We start from the raw sequence: 20,921 nt of genomic DNA, 5'->3' as shown, positions 1-20,921 counted from the left end.
AGGAGATCCAACCAGTCCATCCTAAAGGAGATCAGTCCTGAATGTTCATTGGAAGGACTGATGTTGAAGGTGAAATTCCAATACTTTGGCTACCTGATGCGAAGAGCTGACTCATTTGTAAAGACCCTGATGCTGGGAAAGATTGAAGGCAGCAGGAGAAGGGGACGACAGAGGATGAGATGGTTGGATGGCATCACCGCTCAATGGACATGAGTTTGGGTGAGCTCCAGGAGTTGGTGATGGATAGGGAGGCTTGGCGTGCTGCGGTCCATGGGGTCACAAAGAGTCAGACACAACTGAGCAACTGAACTGAAGAGTTTTCTACAGTTTTATGATCCACACAGTCCACAGCTTTAGTGTAGTCAATTTCTGGAATTCTCTTGCTTTCTCTGTCATCCAGTGGATGTTTGCTATATGATCTCTAGTTCCTCTGATTTTTCTAAACCCAGCTTGAACATCTGGATGTTCTCAGTTCATGTACTGCTGAAGCCTAGCTTGAAGGGATTTGAACGTAACCTTACTAGCATGGGAGGTGAGGGCAATTGTCTAGTGGTTTGAGCATTCTTCAGTGCTGCTCTTCTTGGAAATTGGGATGAGGATTGACCTTTTCCAGTTTTGTGGCCACTGCTGGGTTTTCCAAATTTGCTGACATAATGTGTACAGCACTTTAATGGCATCATCTTTTAGGATTTAAATAGCTCTGCTGGAATTCTGTCACTTCCACTGGCTTTATTGGCAGCAGTGCTTCCTAAGGCCCACTTGACTTCACACGCCAGGATGTTTGGCTCTGAGTGAGAGACTACACCATTGTGGTTATCTGGGTTATTAAGACCTTTTTTTGTATAGTTCTTCTTTCCATCTCTTCTTGATCTCTTCTGCTTCTCTTAGGTCTTTACCATTTCTGTCCTTTATTTGGCCCATCTGTGGATGGAATGTTCCTTTGATACTTCCAGTTTTCTTGAAGAGATCTCTATTCTTCTCCATTCTGTTGTTATCCTCTGTATCTTTTCAGTGTTCACTGAAGAAGGCCTTCTCTTGTTTCTCCTTGCTATTCTCTGAAGCTGCATGTAGTTGGGTGTACTTTTCCCTTTCTCCCTTGCTTTTCACTTCTGTTCTTTCCTCAGCTATTTGTAAAACCTCCTCAGACAACCACTTCACCTTCTCGTATTTCTTTTTTGGGGGATGATTTTGTTCGCTGCCTCCTGTGCAATATTACGGACCTCTGTCCATAGTTCTTCAGGCGCTCTCTTTACTAGATCTAATCCCTTGAATCTCTTTGTCACTGCCACTGCATATTCATAGGGAATTTGATTTAAGTTGTACCTGACTGGCCTAGTGGTTTTGCCCACTTTCTTTAAGCCTGAATTTTGCTATAAGGAGGTGATGATCTGAGCCACAGTCAGCTCCCAGTCTTGTTTTTGCTGACTGTATAGAGCTTCTCCATCTTTGGCTACAAAGAATGTAATCAGTCTGATTTCGGTATTAACCATTTGGTGATGTCCTTATGTAAAGTTGTCTCTTGTGTTGTTGAAAAAGGGTGTTTGCTATGACCAGTGTGTTCTCTCTTGGCAGAATTCTGTTAGCCTTTGCACTGCTTCATTTTGTACTTCAAGGCCAAACTTGCCTGTTACTCCAGGAATCTCTTGACTTCCTACTTGTGCATTCCAATCCCTTATGATGAATAGGACATTTTTTGTGTGCGTGTTCTAGGAGGTCTTCTAGGTCTTCATAGAAATGATTGATTTCAGCCTCTTAGGAATCGGTAGTTGGGGCATAGACTTGGATTACTGTGATTTTGAATGGTTTGCCTTGGAAATGAACTGAGATCATTCTGTCATTTTTAAGGTTGCATCCAAGTACTGCATTTTGGACTCTCTTGTTGATTATGAGGGCTACTCCATTTCTTCTAAGGGCTTCTTGCCCACAGTAGTAAATACAACGGTTATCCTAATTAAATTCCCCCATTTCCATCCATTTTAGTTGACTGATTCCTAAGATGTTGCTGTTTACTCTTATCATCTGCTTGACCATGTCCAATTTACCTTGATGCATGGACCTAACATTCCAGGTTCCTATCCAGTACTTTTCTTTACAGCATCGGATTTTGCTTTCATCACCAGACACATCCACAGTGAGTATTGTTATGATATGACCCAGCCTTTTCCTTCTTTCTGGAGCTATTAGTAGTTGTCCTCTGTTCTTCCTCAGTAGCGCACTGGAAACCTTCTGACCTGGGGGGCCTCTTCCTTCAGTGTCATAGACTTTTGTCTTTTTACATGGTTTATCCAGTTCTCACAAGTAGCATGCAGGAGTGGTTTGTCATTCCCTTCTCCAGTGGATCACATTTTGTCAAAACTGTCCACTATGACCCATCTACCTTGGATGGCCCTGCATGGCACGGCTCATAGCTTCACTGAGTTATGCAAGCCCCTTTGCCACAACAAGGCAGTGACTCATGATGGGGAGTCTGCGACTATGTGCAGTTGAAGAGGAGAATTCATATCTTGCTGTTGGAAGGAAATCCCAGTAGTAAAATTGCCTAAACAAAGGAATCCTTTCACAAATAACTGATGGCACGGAGAAATTACAGGCTTCAGTCTTTTCAATACCCATATTTACTCTTTGAACTTATTACCTTAGAGTCACATGATGTACATCCCTGAATGATGCCTGTAAGAAGTATCTAAACTGATTCACTTAAATATTTTCTTGTGCTAACAAAAGATTTGTTTTCTTTGAAGTTTGCAAAATATAAAAACAGATGATCCTCTGTGACCTCAAACCTTCCTGTTCTTAACATTGCATATAACATACTGCTTTGATATAGGCAGTTTTTCATTTACAGAAGTAAAATTTGAAATGATTGGTGGTTACCTGTTTCTACATCACATTTCTGTCACCACTGCTAGGAGAGAGCCAGGCCAGTGTTGTTCTTTTTTAATAGATGTTCAAAAGACTTTTTAGTTTCAGAATTCAAGGAAATATTCACTCATTTGGGGGACATTGGTTATTGATTGGGGGATAGCGGTTCATTGTAAATGTAAAATAAAAATAAAAGTATTATAAAACAGTAAATTCAGTATGTTTTAACAAAATACAAGATACTCAAGGGTATATAACTAGGTTTTAAATGTTAGTTTTTCTAGGTGAGAGTATTCATCTCTGACTTATTTCAGTATGATAAATTACTAGAATTGAATTATGGAATCAAAAGGGTGAACATTTCTAATTGTCCTTGGTAAATATTACCAAATTGCTGTTCAGAAAAGATGTACCAATATGCAGTGATTTACAGTGCTTGTTTCTCTACATCCCTCCCAGACCTCAACCTGTGTGTATGTGTTGGTGTGTAATCTCTGTAAATTCAGTACTTTTAAAAAGTCTCTTGCTCTAGAAATATTTAAACACATAGCCATTTTTAAAGTTACACTGTCCTAATGTTTTAAAATTTAAAGGAACTGCTACAGGTTTTAAGAGATCTGGGGCAGGTTGGGAACTGAGAAAAGAGACATCAAAGAAGAAGACTTGTAGAGATGAATTCTTTGTTTCACGCTTGTAAAATTCTCATTTATGCCTCACATCTCTAAATACTGGTTTGGATTTTTTTTTTTATCTGAATAAACATTTTAAGTTATAAAAAATATAGATAGAAATAATAGGATGTTTTGTCATGTCCAGTTTTCTAGGTCGCTTATAAGAGCTTTTTATACCTTTTTGTTTCTTGGGCAGCATAAGTTTTATGCATCACAAGTATCAGCTATCACCTAAAACCACTGGAATGATCTTTGCAGGTTTGGAATATATTTATTTGAGGACAGTTGTTCAGTTCAGTCGCTCAGTTGTGTCCGACTCTTTGCAACCCCCTGGATTGCAGCACGCCAGGCTTCCCTGTCCATCACCAACTCACGGAGTTTACCCAAACTCATGTCCATTGAGTTGGTGATGCCATCCAACCATCTCATCCTCCGTCTTCCCCTTCTCCTCCTGCCATCAATCTTTCCCAGCATCAGGGTCTTTTCAAATGAGTCAGCTCTTCGCATCAGGTAGCCAAAGTATTGGAATTTCACCTTCAACATCAGTCCTTCCAATGAACATTCAGGACTGATCTCCTTTAGAATGGACTGGTTGGATCTCCTTGCAGTCCAAGGGACTCTCAAGAGTCTTCTCCAACACCACAGTTCAAAAGCATCAATTCTTCAGGACTCAGCTTTCTTTATAATCCGACTCTCACATCCATACATGACCACTGGAAAAACCATAGCCTTGACTAGACAATTGTACAAGAATATAATGGTGAATAGTATAGTGTTGTTGTTGTTCAGTCGCTCAGACATGTCTTACTCTTTGTGACCCCATGGACTGCAGCACTCCAGGCTTCCCTATCCATCACCACCTCCCAAAACTTGCTCAAACTCATGTCCACTGAGTCAGTATACCATCCAACCATATCATTCTCTGTCGTCCTATTCTTCTGCCTTCAATCTTTCCCAGCATCAGGGTCTTTTCCAATTAGCTGGCTGTTTGCATCAGGTGGCCCAAGTATTGCAGCTTCAGCACCCATCCTTCCAATGCATATTCATGGCTGATTTCCTTTAGGATTGACTGGTTTGATCTCCTTGCAGTCCAAGGGACTCTCAGGAGTCTTCCCCCAACACCACAGTTCACCACAGAAGCATCAGTTCTTTGGTGCTCAGCCATCTATATGGTCCAACTCTCACATCCATACATGACTAATGGAAAAACCATAGCTTTGACTATATGTATCTTTGTCAGCAAAGGGTTGTCTGTGCTTTTTTTTTTTTCCTCTAATTTTATTTTATTTTTAAACTTTACATAATTGTATTAGTTTTGCCAAATATACACCGTCTAGGTTTGTCATAGCTTTCCTTCCAAGGAACCAAGCATCTTTTAATTTCATGGCTGCAGTCTCTGTCCACAGTAATATTGGTGCCCGAGAAAAGAAAACCTGTCACTGTTTCCACTTTTCCCCTTCTGTTTGCCATGAAGTGACGGGACAAGATGCCATGATCTTAAGTTTTTGAATGTTGAGTTTCAAGCCAGCTTTTTCACTTTCCACTTTCACCTTCATCAAGAGACTCTTTAGTTCCTCTTCATTTTCTGCCTTTAGAGTGGTATCATCTGCATATCTGAGGTTGTTGATGTTTCTCCTGGCAGTCTTGAATCCAGCTTGTGATTCATCCAGCTCAGCATTTCACATGATGTACTCTGTGTAAGTTAAACAAGCAGGGTGACAGTGTACAGCCTCGTTGAACTCCTTTCCCAATTCTGAATAAATCCATTGTTCCATATCTGGTTCTTACTATTGCTCTTGACCTGCAGACAGGTTTTTCAGAAGACAGATTATTGCCAAAATGATTTTATACTGGGGGCTTGTTTTAAAACAGCCTAGGAACTGGGGAGTGGGTGAGAATACAAATAAAACAAGAGTTTGTCATAAGTTAATAATTGTTGAAACTGAATGATGGAAGATTGGATGTGTTTTATTCAGTCCATGTAATCTTGTTTCTTTATTTTATTGCCATTAATGTCTGTGGCTTGGAAAAAATATACTACTTTATATATTTTATTCTTTGCTATGCTATACTAAGTCACTTCAGTCGTGTCCGACTCTGTGTGACTCCATAGACGGCAGCCCACCAGGCTTCCCCATCCCTGGGATTCTCCAGGCAAGAACACTGGAGTGGGTTGCCATTGCCTTCTCCAATGCATGAAAGTGAAAAGTGAAAGTGAAGTCGCTCAGTCGTGTCCGACTCTTAGCGACCCCATGAACTGTAGCCTACCAGGCTCCTCCATCCATGGGATTTTCCAGGCAAGAGTACTGGAGTGGGGTGCCATTTTATTCTTTATTCATCTGTAAGAACCCCACTCCAGTACCCTTGCCTGGAAAATCCCATGGACAGAAGAACCTGGTAGGCTGCAGTCCATGGGGCCGCTAAGAGTTGGACACGACTGAGCAACTTCCCTTTCACTTTTCACTTTCATGCATTGGAGAAGGCAATGGCAACCCACTCCAGTGTTCTTGCCTGGAGAATCCCAGGGACAGGGGAGCCTGGTGGGCTGCCGTATATGGGGTCGCACAGAGTTGGACATGACTGAAGCGACTTAGCAGCACCAGCAGCAGCAGCAGCATCTATAAGATGGGGATGTTGGATTTACTGTGTAGATCCCTTCTGACTTAGAATTTTAAACTTTTCCAGTGACTGAAATCACAAAATATGACTATGATCATAAAAGCATTTAGGATTTTTAGAAATTAATTTTTCACTGTATTTTCTTCTCTAATGTTCATATATTTGAAATTTGAACATAGTAATCCTTAATTTAGGATATTCAGGTGTGCTTTCTACTAATAAAAATTTAGTTAGTAACCTAGATAATTAGTCCTGAATATTCATTGGACTAAAGGAAATCAGTCCTGAATATTCAGTGGAATGACTGATGCTGAAGCTGAAACTCCAATACTTTGGCCACCTGATGCAAAGAACTGACTCACTGGAAAAGACCCTGATGCTGGGAAAGATTGAAGGTGGGGAAGAGAAAAGGACGACAGAGGATAAGATTGGATGGCATCACTGACTCGATGGACATGAGTTTGAGCAAGCTCCAGGAGTTAGTGATGGACAGCGAGGCCTGGTGTGCTTGAGTCCATGGGGTCACAAAGAGTCAGACACAACTGAACTGAACCTAGATAATAACATTTTTCATTCTATTTCTGAAGCAGTTTCCAAAAACAATGAAAAACACACTTGTTGTTCAGTCGCTCAGTCATGTCCGACTCTTTGCGACCCCATAGAGTGCAGCACTCCAGGCTTCCTTGTCCATCACAAACTCCCAGAGTTTACCCAAACTCATGTCCATGGAGTCGGTGATGCCATCCAACCATCTCATCCCCTGTCTCTCCCTTCTCTTCCTGTCCTCAATCTTTCCCAGCATCAGGGTCTTTTCCTATGAGTTGGCTTTTTGCATCAGGTGCCCAGAGAATTGCAGCTTCAGCATCAGTCCTTCCAGTGAATATTCAGGTTTGATTTCCTTCTGGATTGACTGATTTAAAAACATGCTTGGGAATTTTTTAAATAATGGGCTTTCATATGAGTAAATCTCATTTATATGCCTTTTATTGAGGTACACAATTGTTTTGTGTCTTTAAGATGAGTGAACAGACCATCTGCTGAGTGAAGAAAATTATATGGTTTTGTTATGCTGTTTTCTGTCTGTTAGCTGCCACAGTTCAGTTATTTCAATTAGAATTTTAAGGATGGGGAACCTGATGGGCTACAGTCCATGGGATTGCCAAAGAGTTGAACATGAGTCAATGACTAAACAACAGTAATTATCTTGTATATAAATTATTATCAATATAAGATTGATTCTTTAAATCACTAACTCAAGGCTTCATTTAGGCTAGGTAGAGCAGTAGTTGGTGACAGAGATCTCAGAAGTTGTTTCCTGAAGTGCTCTTTCTTAAGCCTTTAAGGACACTGTGTATTTCTTTTATCATTCTCTACACTGGAAGTTTTCCTTAATATGTGACAATCTGTGAATATTGTATAACGTGGAAGTGGTTGATGACTCTTTCAGTGTTACCTGGTTGTAAAGACCAAACAAAAACATAAAGAATAGTCTCTGGGCTCTTAAACTTTTGAACTGTTCTGCTAGAGAGAAATTTTTCTAGTGTTTTTTAATGACCTGTTCACTGGTAGGCTTATTTTCAGATACACCAGAGCTATTAAATACAAAGTAAAATTTAATTTTTACTTTTATGCTAAGTGAAGTATTCAATTTTCCAGTTATTTTTGCAAATACAGTAAAAGTAATATGAGTCTTATGGCTTTACCAATTATATAGAATCTTTAGTGAATTTTTCTCCATTGCATATACCTAATAGCATAGTACAGTTCAGAGTTAAATGTAAATTAGAGAAATAGATATAATTTTAGTAAAATGCTATAATTTATAATGTTGCCTTGCTCCAGAATTCTTTTATTATTTCTTCCTGTTTTGTCACAGAGTACTTCATCTTTTGTTGGTGTTACTAAGAATAAATATGTAACTAGTTTTCTTAAAGCATTTTTAAGATTTAAATCTGTACCCAGTTATTCTTTAGAGAAGGGTATGATTTAGACTCACATTCTTAAGTGAACAAACTCAAGTTTATTTGAAACAAAACTTAAAAGGTACAATTTTGAGCTACCTTTTTTCAGATTTTAAATAGAATTCAGGAAGTACATTCAGTGAGCTTGAACATTTGGTTCTTGTGTTTATATTAAGGAGTTCCTGACCAACAAAAATATCTAGAGTATAATGAAATAACTTTAATTTTATTTGCCTAAGATTATCTTAAAAGATTTCTACTTGCAAATCTAGAAAAAGAAAAAAGAAATGCATATTTTCTGTCTGGGCAAAGCACCGTTTTCCTTAGTGATAGTCCATTTTAGTAACAGTAAAATGTTTTATGACCTAAAGAAAGTAAAACTTGTGAAATAGTAATGTGTTATCTACTATTATGTGAATAATGAGATTTAAGGTTGCCTCTGTTGTATGAAATCTCCAAGATACAAGATGATTCTTTCCAGAATATTCTCTACAGTTCACAAAGGAAATATCAGTTCAAAGTGGGCAGAAAACCATTCCAGTAGAAATGAACTTTGAATAGGCATAATAGTCACTTAGAAAATTTTTTGTACCCGATGTGTTATACTCAAAATAATGGTTCAAATGGTTAGATTGAAATAGAACAGTACAATTTCTTATCCCAATGCATGTAAGCATGTCAGGAGGCAATCTTCTGTCAGCACCAGTATTATACATTTCATGTTCAAAGTGGAATTTGTTCTGTAAGAAGACAGTGCAGTATGTCACTGAAAATTTGAAGTCTACCTGAGACAAAATTAAAAGTTGTGTATGCATCCATTTCCCCATTTTTATGAAAGTGCACAAGTATCTTTGTGTTCTTTCATATCTTTTGTGCTCTTTGTGTATCTTTATACATACAATCAAAGATTATACATTAGATACACAAGTATACATAGATACACAAGTATCTAATGTATAATCGAAGATTATACATTAGAAATGAAAAGCTGTTAGGTCATGTAATCTCATATATTAATATTTTTGTGAACTATGTACTGTGTTTTTAAAGAAACTTAAATATACCGAAAGGAAATGAAAAACAGAGGCAGGGTTCTTAAAAACTTACTAGTATTAAAAAAGCAGATATCCAGCAAAGTAAAAAGCCCAAGTATATATTTGTACTAAACCTAGATACACCTACACATTTTTTAAGATTACATTTGGAACCTTGAGTACTGCCAAAGATATTTACATGTATGACACCATTCATAGAATACTTAATCTTAGAATGTGTTTGATTGAAAGGTAGACATACTGAACTATAGAATGATTAGGTTGTCTTGTTACTAAAGAAGAATTTTGGTGTGTCATTTCTTCTGATATTTAACAAAATACTCAATGATTTCTTCCACAGAATCTACCTGTTACTCGTATTTTAGACAATCTGATGGAGATGAAGTCAAACCCTGTGAGTAGCATATAACGTTGTACTTGTAAATTCTTGAGCGTACCAAACTACCTGTACCAAAGGTGATAAGCTCAGTGTGTTGTGGGCTTCATCTCAGCAGAGTGCGTGAGGGAAAGGAAAGAGTCCACATCTTCAAACAGCAGTTTTTAGCCATTACTGCATCCACTCTGGCCGGCTCTCATGCAAAGTAAATGTAGATCATATCCTATATATATCCTAAGGAGCAAGTTTCTATAAGTAAAAGAGAACTAGTGAGCATCAGTTGGTATAATATGAAAAGTACCAGACCAGTTTAATTTTATGAAATTAAATTAGGATAGGATTGCCTAGTAAAAAATTTAAGAGCATGTGTTCAGATGGCACTAAATTCTTTTGGCCTAAAAAGTAAATTGAAATTGTTTGATGAAGAGATAAATGAGTAAATATTGTTAGCATTTACTTAAAAAATGGGTTTTTGAGCTGTTTATAATTCAAGAAAGGAATGTAAAAATCATCACAATCTGTTTCATAAAGCAGCCCACCATGTTACTGTGGCAACTGGAAAGAGAGTGGTTGTCTGGAATAGATCAGAACCCTGGTTTGGGTTGATCTGGGTCACTGTAGACTTGGCATCAAGACTTAGCATACCAGGCTGAGAAGCAGAGTAAGAACAGAATCTGCAGATAAATATGTCATTATTTCATATTTGTTATAACATGATTATAATAACATTAAAGAAAATAACAAAAACAAATTTTAAAATCTGTCCATGTGAAAACAAAGATACAGTGTTACAGAAAAAAAGTCCAGTAAAGGGCAGTTGCAGTTATGAAAGGAAAGAGAAAATTGTCTATAATGATAAGCTAAAAAGGAGTGGATTTTTCTAGAATCAATACAGAGAACATAGTAGACAATGTAATAACAATAGACTTTGTTATTACTGTACCCTAGAGTATATGAATAAATGAAGAGTACAGAATATATGAAGGAATGCTTCTTGAAAAGCCTTAGCGAAGTATGCATTTATGATTAATGCATTTGTGATTGTCTTTAGAGAATACTACTTTATAATAGGCAGTAGGTTTCTGGAAGATGTTATCCCAAACGATTATAAAGATTAAAAATATAAATAAATGCAAAAATTTAGATGCCAAATCCATATTTCTGCCATATGGATGGCTATTATGGGTCTTATTCACATGTGTCTCCAACTTCTATAAATTCATTTATCAGTTCTAGTGACTTTGACTTTATAACTGAAGGCACATTACCACAGGCAGATATTTTTTAATTAATTAGAAAAAGTAAAATTTTTCTACTTTAAAAGCGTTTTTTCACCCATCTGTTAAGTGGGACAGATGCCTGCACTCTCTCTTATCCCCGTCTTGTTCCCATATTGAAAAATGATTTGGAGGCATTGAAGACATTAACAATGTGTACAAAGTTAGACCTGACTAATAATCTTGAATATATTGTATCTCAAAGGCTTTAAAAATGCTGTAACCTAATTCTAGGTGCATTGTTATCACTCAGTTTACTAAGTGATCTGTGATTTGTCTTGATTGAATAAAATAAAAGGGGTTAGGCAAGATACTAGATAGGTTTCATCTACCCTTGTACACCTGGGTAGTAGTGGTTTCCTGGAACAAAGTGTTGAAGGATTATGGCATTGCATTTGGTTTTGGGCTTCCCTGGTGGCTCAGATGGTAAAGCATCTGCCTACAATGCGGGAGACCCGGGTATGATGCCTGGGTTGGGAAGATCCCCTGGAGAAGGAAATGGCAACCCACTCCAGTACTCTTGCCTGGAAAATTCTATGGACAGAGGAGCCTGGTAGGCTACAGTCCATGGGGTCACAAAGAGTCGGACACAACTGAGCGACTTCACTTTTGGTTCAGGGAGAGTTCTGCAATTGTTAGCACTGGCCAGCACTGAGTGCAGGACTAGATAATGATAATGCAGAGTTGGTCACTGATCACCTTTGGGTAGGGTCATCCAGAAAAGAATCAAAAAACATCGCAGAAAAGAGTAAGTTCCTTTGGGTGTTTGTGCTTTGGAGGGAGAAGGAGAGAGAGATTAGGAAGTAATGACATTATATGCAGTAAAGCAGTACTTTCTAAATCTTTAATATCAAGAAGCTTGTCGATTATGTAGTATGGAGGCCAGCAACCCCTTATCCACAAGTTCTGAAATCCAAAAAGATTTTGTATAATTCATTTGGCAAAACCTAACCTTAACTCATATTGAGGTTCTTTATAGTTTATCATACTTTATGTTAATATTCATTTGTTTAGCTGCAGAAATATTACCATGTTAGATGATGGGGTGCTGCCCACTGGGAATACTACATTATATAGAGTTGCTATGTATGATATTATCTATCTACAGTTTTTTAAATTCAAAGTTGCAAAATATATCTAACTCCAGAGGTTTCAATTATAAAAGATTTGAACCTGTATTAGGTATTCTGCACAATCAATAAAATCATGGACATATAATAATGTAATAAAATTCTAAAAGCAAAAATACTTAAGTGCATTAGCTTATAATAGGCTTATAGGTATATTTATTTTTCTCAATTATTAAGTATAGTTCCCTGTGCTATACAATAGTTTCTTATTGGTTAATTTATATATAGTAGTGTGTATATGTTAATCCTAAACTACTAATTTATCTGCGCCCCGCCCCGGTTATAACCATAGTTTGTTTTCTACATAAAAACAGGTATACACTTGAGAAGCAGCATGCATAGTGGTTAAGTGCCGGGGCATTGAAACTAGACTGCCCAGGTTCAGATCTGGAGTTTCCACACTTGTCATAAGACTTAGGAAAGTTAGATAACCTCTCTGTATCCCAGTTTTCCCATCTGAAAAACATGGATAACAACAAGTACCTCAGAGATGACACGGGATTATGTAATTTCATCTGAGACACTTAGAATGATGTTTAATGCACAGTAAGTGTTGATGATGGCTGTTTATTCTACCAGCTTAATATTCATTAGTAGATTCATCAAGTAATCTTAAAATACTCTAAGCAAAACTTGAACTTTCTAAAGAGAAATTCCATAGTTGTGGTAAAGTTCTCTATTTTCTTAAATAGGAAACTGATGACTATAGGTATTTTGATCCCAAAATGCTACGGGGCAATGACAGGTAAGCAGCTCTTGCATAATTTGTTGTATGTTTCCTCATTCCCACCAGATATGGAAATAACGTTTACTGATTTTTTTGTTATAAATCAGTAATTGCTTATTATTAAAAATTCAAACTGTATAGAAAACTGGTAAGTAAATAACATGTAGAATCTCTTTACCCAGAGGTAATCACTGATAATTATACTTAACACTTTGATGCTTTTCCTTCCAAGTATATATACAGAAAAAAAGTACATTAGATGCTTGTTGTTTTTAATGAAATGATGAGGGTATTACAATCTTATGTGTAGAAAAGGAGAATTTGGATATTTTGGACGAAATGAAAAAGAGGAAGGCTTTATGTTGGATACCAGTTGGTTTTTTATTGAACTCATCCATACAATCTGTGCCCCTGGGGACCATTGCTGTGAATCCTTCTTTTTGGCAGTGAAACATTCTGCAAATAATTTCTGTATTTTTTGACAAACATGGTGTGGTAAGATACTATCTTTATTATGGGTATATTTTTAGAAATTTAATTCTGGTGGTATGATAGTAGTGTATAAAATACAGAAAAAAGGATAAAATTATAGAACAAACCTTCTTGGAGGAATGGTCTTTAGCAGCAAAACTTGGGTGAAGCTTCTTTATTGCCTATACCTCATGTTTGGGATCTTTCAAACTTTGATTTATCCCAAGCTTTCAAATCTTTGTAGATAGTCAGATCGGATAATCTGGTCACTAAAAAATTGATTATTAGATTACTTTGGAAACATAAAGGTTATTCTCTTTTCTGAACTTACCAGAAATAATACCAGAGTTGCAAAAGAAGCTGCTGCTAGCAGCTGCAGCTGGTAAGAAAGAATTTGACAAAAGAATAAATTATAGAAGGAAGAGGATGAGGAGCGACACTAAGGGGCTATGGGGCTTCTTTGGTGGGTGATTAAAATGTTCTAAAATTAGACAGTGGTAATGGTTGTACAACTCTCAATACACTAAAAGACCAACCACTAATTGTACACTTTTAAATGGTGGGTTTACAACACGTTTGATGTCCTCAATCTTACAATTTTTTCCTTCCTTATATTTCTATCAGTAGATATATTTTGCTTCTTAGAAACTTCTGAGAAATTCTTTCAATTTTCCCTATATCTAGTTTATTCATGATAATAAGAAGGAATATTAGGAGTGTTGATAAGACAGAGAAGCACAGAGTTTCATTTTTAATAGGCTCAGCTTTCTCCTGAGCTGTCTCATCACAAGTAGATCTCGGTTTTTAACAACTGGTAGTGCAGTGCTCTTTGAAGTCTCGCCTCTCCTCATGTCTGCTCTTAAAGGAACTTCAGGCACTCTAGAAGGAAGTTAAACACTGTGAGGCATTAGGCAGCTCCTGGCCCCTTTTCTGGAATTTTCACCCAGGTCACAGAAAGGGGGAAAATATGGAACTGTGGAATCAGTCACCGAATCATTGAGCCGTTATAATAGCTCTTTCCCCTTGGTTGAGATTTTCAAAAATGGCTTGTGAGGAAAACCTAAGTTATCTTTGTTCGTATAGCCTATTTTAGCACTCAAAACAAATATATATTTGACTCACAAAAGCTTTGCAAATTGTCTTTATTAAAAAGAGCTCTTAGACACCAAGTATTTTTGAAGTAAATAAATATGTAATTAATATATAAACAGGTTACAGAAAAATACAGATCCCTTCTTTCATCCCCCTTTTCCTTCCTAAATTGTTATCCTTGCCATACATGTGTTTGCATAGTTTTTCCACAAATGTAGATACCCACAAACTATAATCTGTCCAGTATGGTAAAACTTGCACATAATTTACCACTAAAGTGGGCTTCCTTGGTAGCTCAAAGAGTCTGCCTGCAGTGCAGGAGACCCCAGTTCAATTCCTGGGTCTGAAAGATCTTCTGGAGAAGGGATAGGCTACCCACTCCAGCATAGTCCTTGGGGTCGCAAAGAGTCGGACATAACTGAGCGACTTTCACTCATCACTAAAGCATATATTTTATCAATTTACCTTACACCCAGATCTCCACTCGTTGTGGGAACTAATGCTCCATCTTTCCTATTCCCTCTCAGTCTTGTGGAATTTTAAAGTCAACAGGTTGCCTCATTCCCTTTTAGACACTGAGACATGTACCTCATTTAGCTTGTTCTCTGAATCCCACTTAAGAAGAATTATAAATACACAGATAATAGGGCATGTGTGTGTATATATATATATATTTTCCATGCCCTTTTATCCTTAAGAAAAGCTTTGGGTGAAATTTTCAGTATGGGTTTTTTATTGTTTGTTCTTACAGCTCAGTTCCAAGAAACAAAAATCCATTCCAAGAGGTAAGTTCATATAAAAATTCTCTGTCCCTAAAATGGAAGGATGAAAAGGTGACCCAGCAGTGTTGAAGGATATCTTTGTCCTATGGCTTTATGATGATTACTGTTTGGCAGTCTTGATCAATCTGATCCTGTGTACTGAAGATTCATTATAAATAACAATAAAGTCAAAGATGACTTTTAGAAAAAGCCCTATGGATTTATTTGGTATTGTTTAATTGAAAGATGAGGTTTATTTTCCTCATAATTGTTTCTGAAAAATCTCCACTTTAATACCCAATAGACATTAGAAATTTATAGACTTTAAAAAATAAATTTCTCTATCATTGAAGGAGCATCAGGCACTTAGGAAGGTTAAAAAAAAAATACTAACTAGCAAAATTTGTTCGGAGAAGGCAATGGCAACCCAGTCCAGTGTTCTTGCCTGGAGAATCCCAGGGACGGGTGGGCTGCCGTCTATGGGGTCGCACAGAGTCGGACACGACTGAAGCGACTTAGCAGCAGCAGCAAAAGTTGTGGAATAGGCTCCACACTAAAAGCCATGTTGCTTGAGAGCTAAAATACTGTTCCGTTTCTTTTAACTTACCTATTTTCTTCTACTTGCATTTTTAGGCAATTGTTTTTGTGGTGGGAGGAGGCAACTACATTGAATATCAAAATCTGGTTGACTACATAAAGGTACATTTGATGTTCATATTCTTTTATTATTTGAGGTTTCACAGTTGTTCCATGTCTTTAACATATTAGCAGTCTCTGATGGCTTTCCTGAGTCTTAAATAATCCCTTTTCTAGAGGTAGTTTAAAAATCTGGCAGATAAGAAAACAATGAATATATGAGCATTTTTCCATGTCACATTCATTTTTGGCCTAAAATTTTACTTGATCTGGAAAATAACATATCTTCTTGATGTAATGTACTATGCAGCTATCTTAATTTGACTTTAAATGTTTAAAGTCTCCCTGGGTGAAATGATGTACTGAACTCCATTTACCTAAATTAAGCACTTTTCTCTCATCTTATTGACCTAAGTCAGCAACATACTTCAAACAAACTTGGAATGTCTGCTTTTTCAGCAAATAGGCACTTCAGAGGTAGCACTTTAGAAGTGGTGTGCTATTCAGAGCTAACAGCAGCAGTGACAGACAACTAAGCAAAAGAATATGAAGGGAAAGGTGTAACTTGGAGAGCAAAAACGCCATTTAAAATGCAGAGGCGACAGAACTAGTGATTGTTAGTGACATTTTATAACCTTCATTTATTCACTTAATGATTATTCCTTGTGGTCCTATATTATGTAAAACATCAATAAATACTGAAATTTTCGTACAGCAGGAGAAAAAAATACATAGGTGGATGTCACAGAGCTTCAGAATCATCAGGCACCTCCAGGGGTCCTACCTCAGTCGCACAGAACATGCTTCAGAATGTGGACCACCGCTCAGATCTGTGTACAATACCTTGGTTTCAGGGAAGCATCCGTCTTACACAGAGATGTCTTTTATACCCTTCTCTGTTCATATAGCCAGAATCGGGCTCCATGACCAGGCTCAAAGGCAAAAAGCAAGGGAACGTAACAGAAACCAGGTGTAAAACCCATGAATCTGTAAAAGTTCTGTGAACAGTGCTGACAAGCTAGTGGTGCCGGTTGTCCCCTGGTCTGTCTGTCTGTGACCCTGGGGCAGACTATATTAATCTGTTTCATTTAGATTTGGCCATGGGTCAGCAACATGATTGGTTCCAGGTATGTACCTAAGGGTAAACACAGGGTTGCAACAGACCAGCTGAAATTAATCCTGTACTTAAATCCCATCCTTGGGTAACTTTTCTTAATTACACTTATCAGCATTCCTTCTGCATTTTTTTTTTTTTTTTACACATTACAGACCAGAAAAACAGGGATAAAAACAAAAAAATAATAATCATTTGTGTAGTGTAGTGACTGAAATGCAGGTGTAACTTTAAAGAAACTTTGCAGTTTACCAAATAGTCCAGTGTAAACTTGTTTTTAATCATGCGTAAACCTCGTAACTTACCCCTCACTACCACAGAAATTTTAATTTTTGTGAAATGTATTAATAAATTGAATAAATGTAACAATTGTTAACTAAGTTTAGTTCTTTTCCCCAATCAGTCACCTCCACCAGAACTTCAGGGTTATCAGTGGTAGATATGTAAGCCCACCAAGTTATCCTTTACTTGGTTTCAGTTTACAAAATGTTTTGTTTTAACTTGTTAATGCCTTTCAGTCACCAAAACATGGTGTACAGATAGTAGGGCACATGACACTTGACCCATCAGCCAAGTAACAGGTGTTTTATGTCTCTATATCAGGTATATTCTTAACAGATGATCACTTGGGTTCATATTTACACAGTGGTCTTTGGCTCTTGTGTTGAACAGATTCTTCTGTACACATCTGAGCAGCAACAATATCCTAATTTTGCCTCCCAGAAGGGGAGGCAAATATAGAACCGATTCTATATTTATATAGAATATATAAAACCTGTAAAATGAGAATATGTAAAACAAAAGGAAGTATTAGAATTATTCTGGGTAACATCATCGAGATATAGCACATAAGTCTAGATTAAATCTTTCATAAACCTACCAGAATCCATTTTGGGCCTTCAGCTTCAAATAAAGGAGGCTGTTTCTGCAGGTGTTGTGGGCATCTGTAAATATAGCTAAGAGTATCATTCTCTTGCTCCCAACCTTTTGCAGGGTACCATGATAATGTTAGCTTTTTTTATTATTAATACTTACCTATTGGCTCCATTTCTGAGGATCAAAACTTCTCCATCTTTCCATGTGTCCGTAATTCTTACCCAGAATTTGGCCCCTGGTTTAGGAGACCATCAGCTTCAGCACGACTCCGATCCACAGTGGCAGCGGTATGACTGCTGCACTTCCCGCTCTTCATTCCCAGTCACAGGGAGTAGGTGGCTGAGTGAGAGTTTATAAGACTGTTATCCACTGGTTAGTACAGATGCAGAAACCATTAATCCCAGTTTACACACAGGTGAAAAGAAGAAACTGTCCAAACAGATTCAGAGGAATGGAATTGTCTTCATTTCATTTTTGGGTTGTTCACTGCAATTATATAGAAATCTGATTAGTTTTTGTATATTGATCTTATGTCCTGCAACCCTATTAAACTCATTTATTATTTCTGATAGTTTTTTAATGGATTTTTAAGATTTTCTATAAACAATATCATGTTATCTGTGAATAAGCATCTTCCTTATCCTTTCGGGATGTGTTTTCTTTTTTCTTGCCTACCCACCCTGGCTAGAGCCTCCAATAACAACAGAAGAGTCCAGAGCAGACTTTTTTATCTTCTTCCTGATTTTAGGGGGCAAAGCATCCTGCCTGTCACTGTTAAATTTAAGGTTTCCAATGGGTTTTTAATAGAGCCATTAATGTTTAGTAGCTACTAAGCCATATAGTCTAATTATCATGAGAATTTTTGTTTTTTAATCCCATTTGGTCTTACTGTTTCCTTTGTTCTGCATAATGTTCATTTTTCTATCATTTCAGCCCCATTTAGGGGAAACTGAGCACTCTAGTAGGTCTGTGACCGCCTGCCTGCCTCATGCCTATGTAATACAGCCTCGTAGTATGAAACAAAACTTATGCCTATGGCTCTGAAAGACTTGTAATTCAGAATTACCTAATATGGCACTTGATTTATACCCATTCACAAAATGAGCAAGTACCATTTTTGTTGGGAAGGCAAAGAAAATACTATAAGAATTCTAGCTGATTTATTTGGTAATAATGTTAGTCTGACTTATAATGTAACTGCTATTTGGTATAACATTGATGTATTCGATAAAATTAATTGGATTGATTTTAACAATATGTTTGATAATATTGATATCAGTGACCAGTTGTTCTTTTGTTGGAAGGTGATTGGCTAGGGAATAAGCTAGATTTAGTTAATAATTAATTGTTGCATTGAATCAAGGTATTGGTACATTCAAAAAGTTCAGTTTTTAATGGAAAGAAGAAATATCAAATTTGTACATAGTTTTAATAAGTTTTACACTGAAATATTACTAAACTGCAGTGTTAATTATAACTATACCTCACTAGATGACACAGAAGATTAGAGTTTTGTGTTTATCTTTGTTTTTATATTCTGTAAATGCTATAAAGGATGAAAAATGGTGACAAATAATTACAATTAAGAAAGCTTGATCAAGGATGGAGAGAGAATATACTTACATAAGCACAAGATTAATCTCAGCTAGTTATTGATACCCTGGTGCTGATGTTTGGCCAACCCTGAATGAAATGTTTTAACTAGTGTTTAAAATAGGCATGTGCTAGGGTCCAAGATAGACCAGGGGGCAACTTCTACTAGTTTGTCAGTGTTCTTTAATGGAAAACATAGATTGATGATTTCACTTGGTTGCCAGCATGTTTTCTTGTTTCTGCTGTTAAACCTGGTCATACAGCCTGACTGTAGCTGTGTGACCAGAGAGGAATATAAGATCCCTCCTTGGGCAGGACTGGCGCTCCCCTGAGACCAGGGTATCCTGGTGGTTCACAATTGAAAATGAAATGTGTCTAATGTTTCCTTATGTACTCCTGCCCTCATGTGAGCATAGCCTCAAGAATCCCAGTTATATGGCCCTATTTAATGGCTACACATACCATCTCATTTTGAAGAAAAGGTGAGATGTGACTTTTGCTTTGCTTGTTCTCTCAGCGATGTTTACTCAGTTCAATATATCCCAAAGAAATGTCCTTCTCTTGTATTGCAAAGCCGTAATTCTTTTGGTTCCTTGATTAACCACATTTGGTTTGTACATTACAAAATAAAACTTACAAATTTGCCTTCAAGTTCACAATACATATAAGAATTTCAGCATTAAGAACTTACCAAAATTCTCTAGTCAAAGAGTTTTGACTGCATGTTACTGGGTGCCAACATTCTGTCAAGATTAAGGATGAAATTCATAGTTACAGAATGGAATAGGGTATCAGATCAGAACAGCTCAGCTCAGCTCAGTTCAGTCGTGTCCAACTCTTTGCGACCCCATGAATCGCAGCACGCCAGGCCTCCCTGTCCATCACCAACTCCCAGAGTTCACTCAGACTCACGTCCATCGAGTCAGTGATGCCATCCAGCCATCTCATCCTCTGTCATCCCCTTCTCCTCCTGCCCCCAATCCCTCCCAGCATCACAGTCTTTTCCAATGAGTCCACTCTTCGCATGAGGTGGCCAAAGTACTGGACTTTCAGCTTTAGCATCATTCCTTCCAAAGAAATCCCAGGGCTGATCTCCTTCAGAATGGACTGGTTGGATCTCCTTGCAGTCCAAGGGACTCTCGAGTCTTCTCCAACACCACAGTTCAAAAGCATCAAATCTTTGGCACTCAGCCTTCTTCACAGTCCAACTCTCACATCCATACATGACCACAGGAAAAACCATAGCCTTGACTAGATGGACCTTTGTTGGCAAAGTAATGTCTCTGCTTTTGACTATGCTATCTAGGTTGGTCATAACTTTCCTTCCAAGGAGTAAGCGTCTTTTAATTTCATGGCTGCAGTCACCATCTGTAGTGATTTTGGAGCCCAGAAAGATAAAGTCTGACACTGTTTCCTCATCTGTTTCCCATGAAGTGATGGGACCAGATGCCATGATCTTTGTTTTCTGAATGTTGAGCTTTAAGCCAACTTTCTCACTTTCCACTTTCACTTTCATCAAGAGGCTTTTGAGTTCCTCTTCACTTTCTGCCATAAGGGTGGTGTCATCTGCATATCTGAGATTATTGATATTTCTCCCGGCAATCTTGATTCCAGCCTGTGTTTCTTCCAGTCCAGCATTTCTCATGATGTACTCTGCATATAAGTTAAATAAACAGGGTGACAATATACAGCCTTAACGA

General features: G+C 37.5%; 2 protein-coding genes across 7 annotated transcripts in view; one reads left to right on the top strand and one right to left on the bottom strand.

Annotated features, from left to right (window-relative positions):
* The window catches only part of SCFD1 (sec1 family domain containing 1), a 113,224-nt gene that overhangs the window by 85,961 nt on the left and 6,342 nt on the right, over window positions 1–20,921 (top strand). For 3 of the 6 annotated variants that reach the window (XM_086363770.1, XM_086363766.1, XM_086363768.1), the window contains 5 exons: window positions 9,509–9,562; window positions 12,644–12,696; window positions 14,993–15,026; window positions 15,636–15,701; window positions 16,354–17,124. In XM_086363770.1, coding sequence (XP_086219896.1) covers window positions 9,509–9,562; window positions 12,644–12,696; window positions 14,993–15,026; window positions 15,636–15,701; window positions 16,354–16,614 — 468 coding nt within the window. In that variant the 3' untranslated portion in view covers window positions 16,615–17,124. Of the gene's footprint in view, window positions 1–9,508; window positions 9,563–12,643; window positions 12,697–14,992; window positions 15,027–15,635; window positions 15,702–16,353; window positions 17,125–20,921 lie in introns of those variants that run through there. The other 3 variants (XM_086363771.1, XM_086363767.1, XM_086363769.1) reach the window with 1 other exon arrangement.
* Window positions 17,322–20,921, bottom strand: part of LOC147349315 (uncharacterized) — a 151,968-nt gene continuing 148,368 nt past the window's right edge. The window contains exons 5-7 of the mRNA XM_086364982.1: window positions 17,788–18,114; window positions 17,633–17,696; window positions 17,322–17,527 (exon numbers count right to left, since the gene is read on the bottom strand). The gene's annotated coding sequence lies outside the window, so the exon portion shown is untranslated. The remainder of the gene's footprint in view (window positions 17,528–17,632; window positions 17,697–17,787; window positions 18,115–20,921) is intronic.

This window comes from Bos grunniens, chromosome 21 (assembly GCF_055505025.1).
Source record: "Bos grunniens cultivar Pamir isolate PY7600 chromosome 21, Bosgru_T2T1.0, whole genome shotgun sequence".
NCBI classification, from domain to species: domain Eukaryota; kingdom Metazoa; phylum Chordata; class Mammalia; order Artiodactyla; family Bovidae; genus Bos; species Bos grunniens.
The sequence above is the reverse complement of the archived record's forward strand: the minus strand, read 5'-3'. Positions and strand labels throughout refer to the sequence as shown.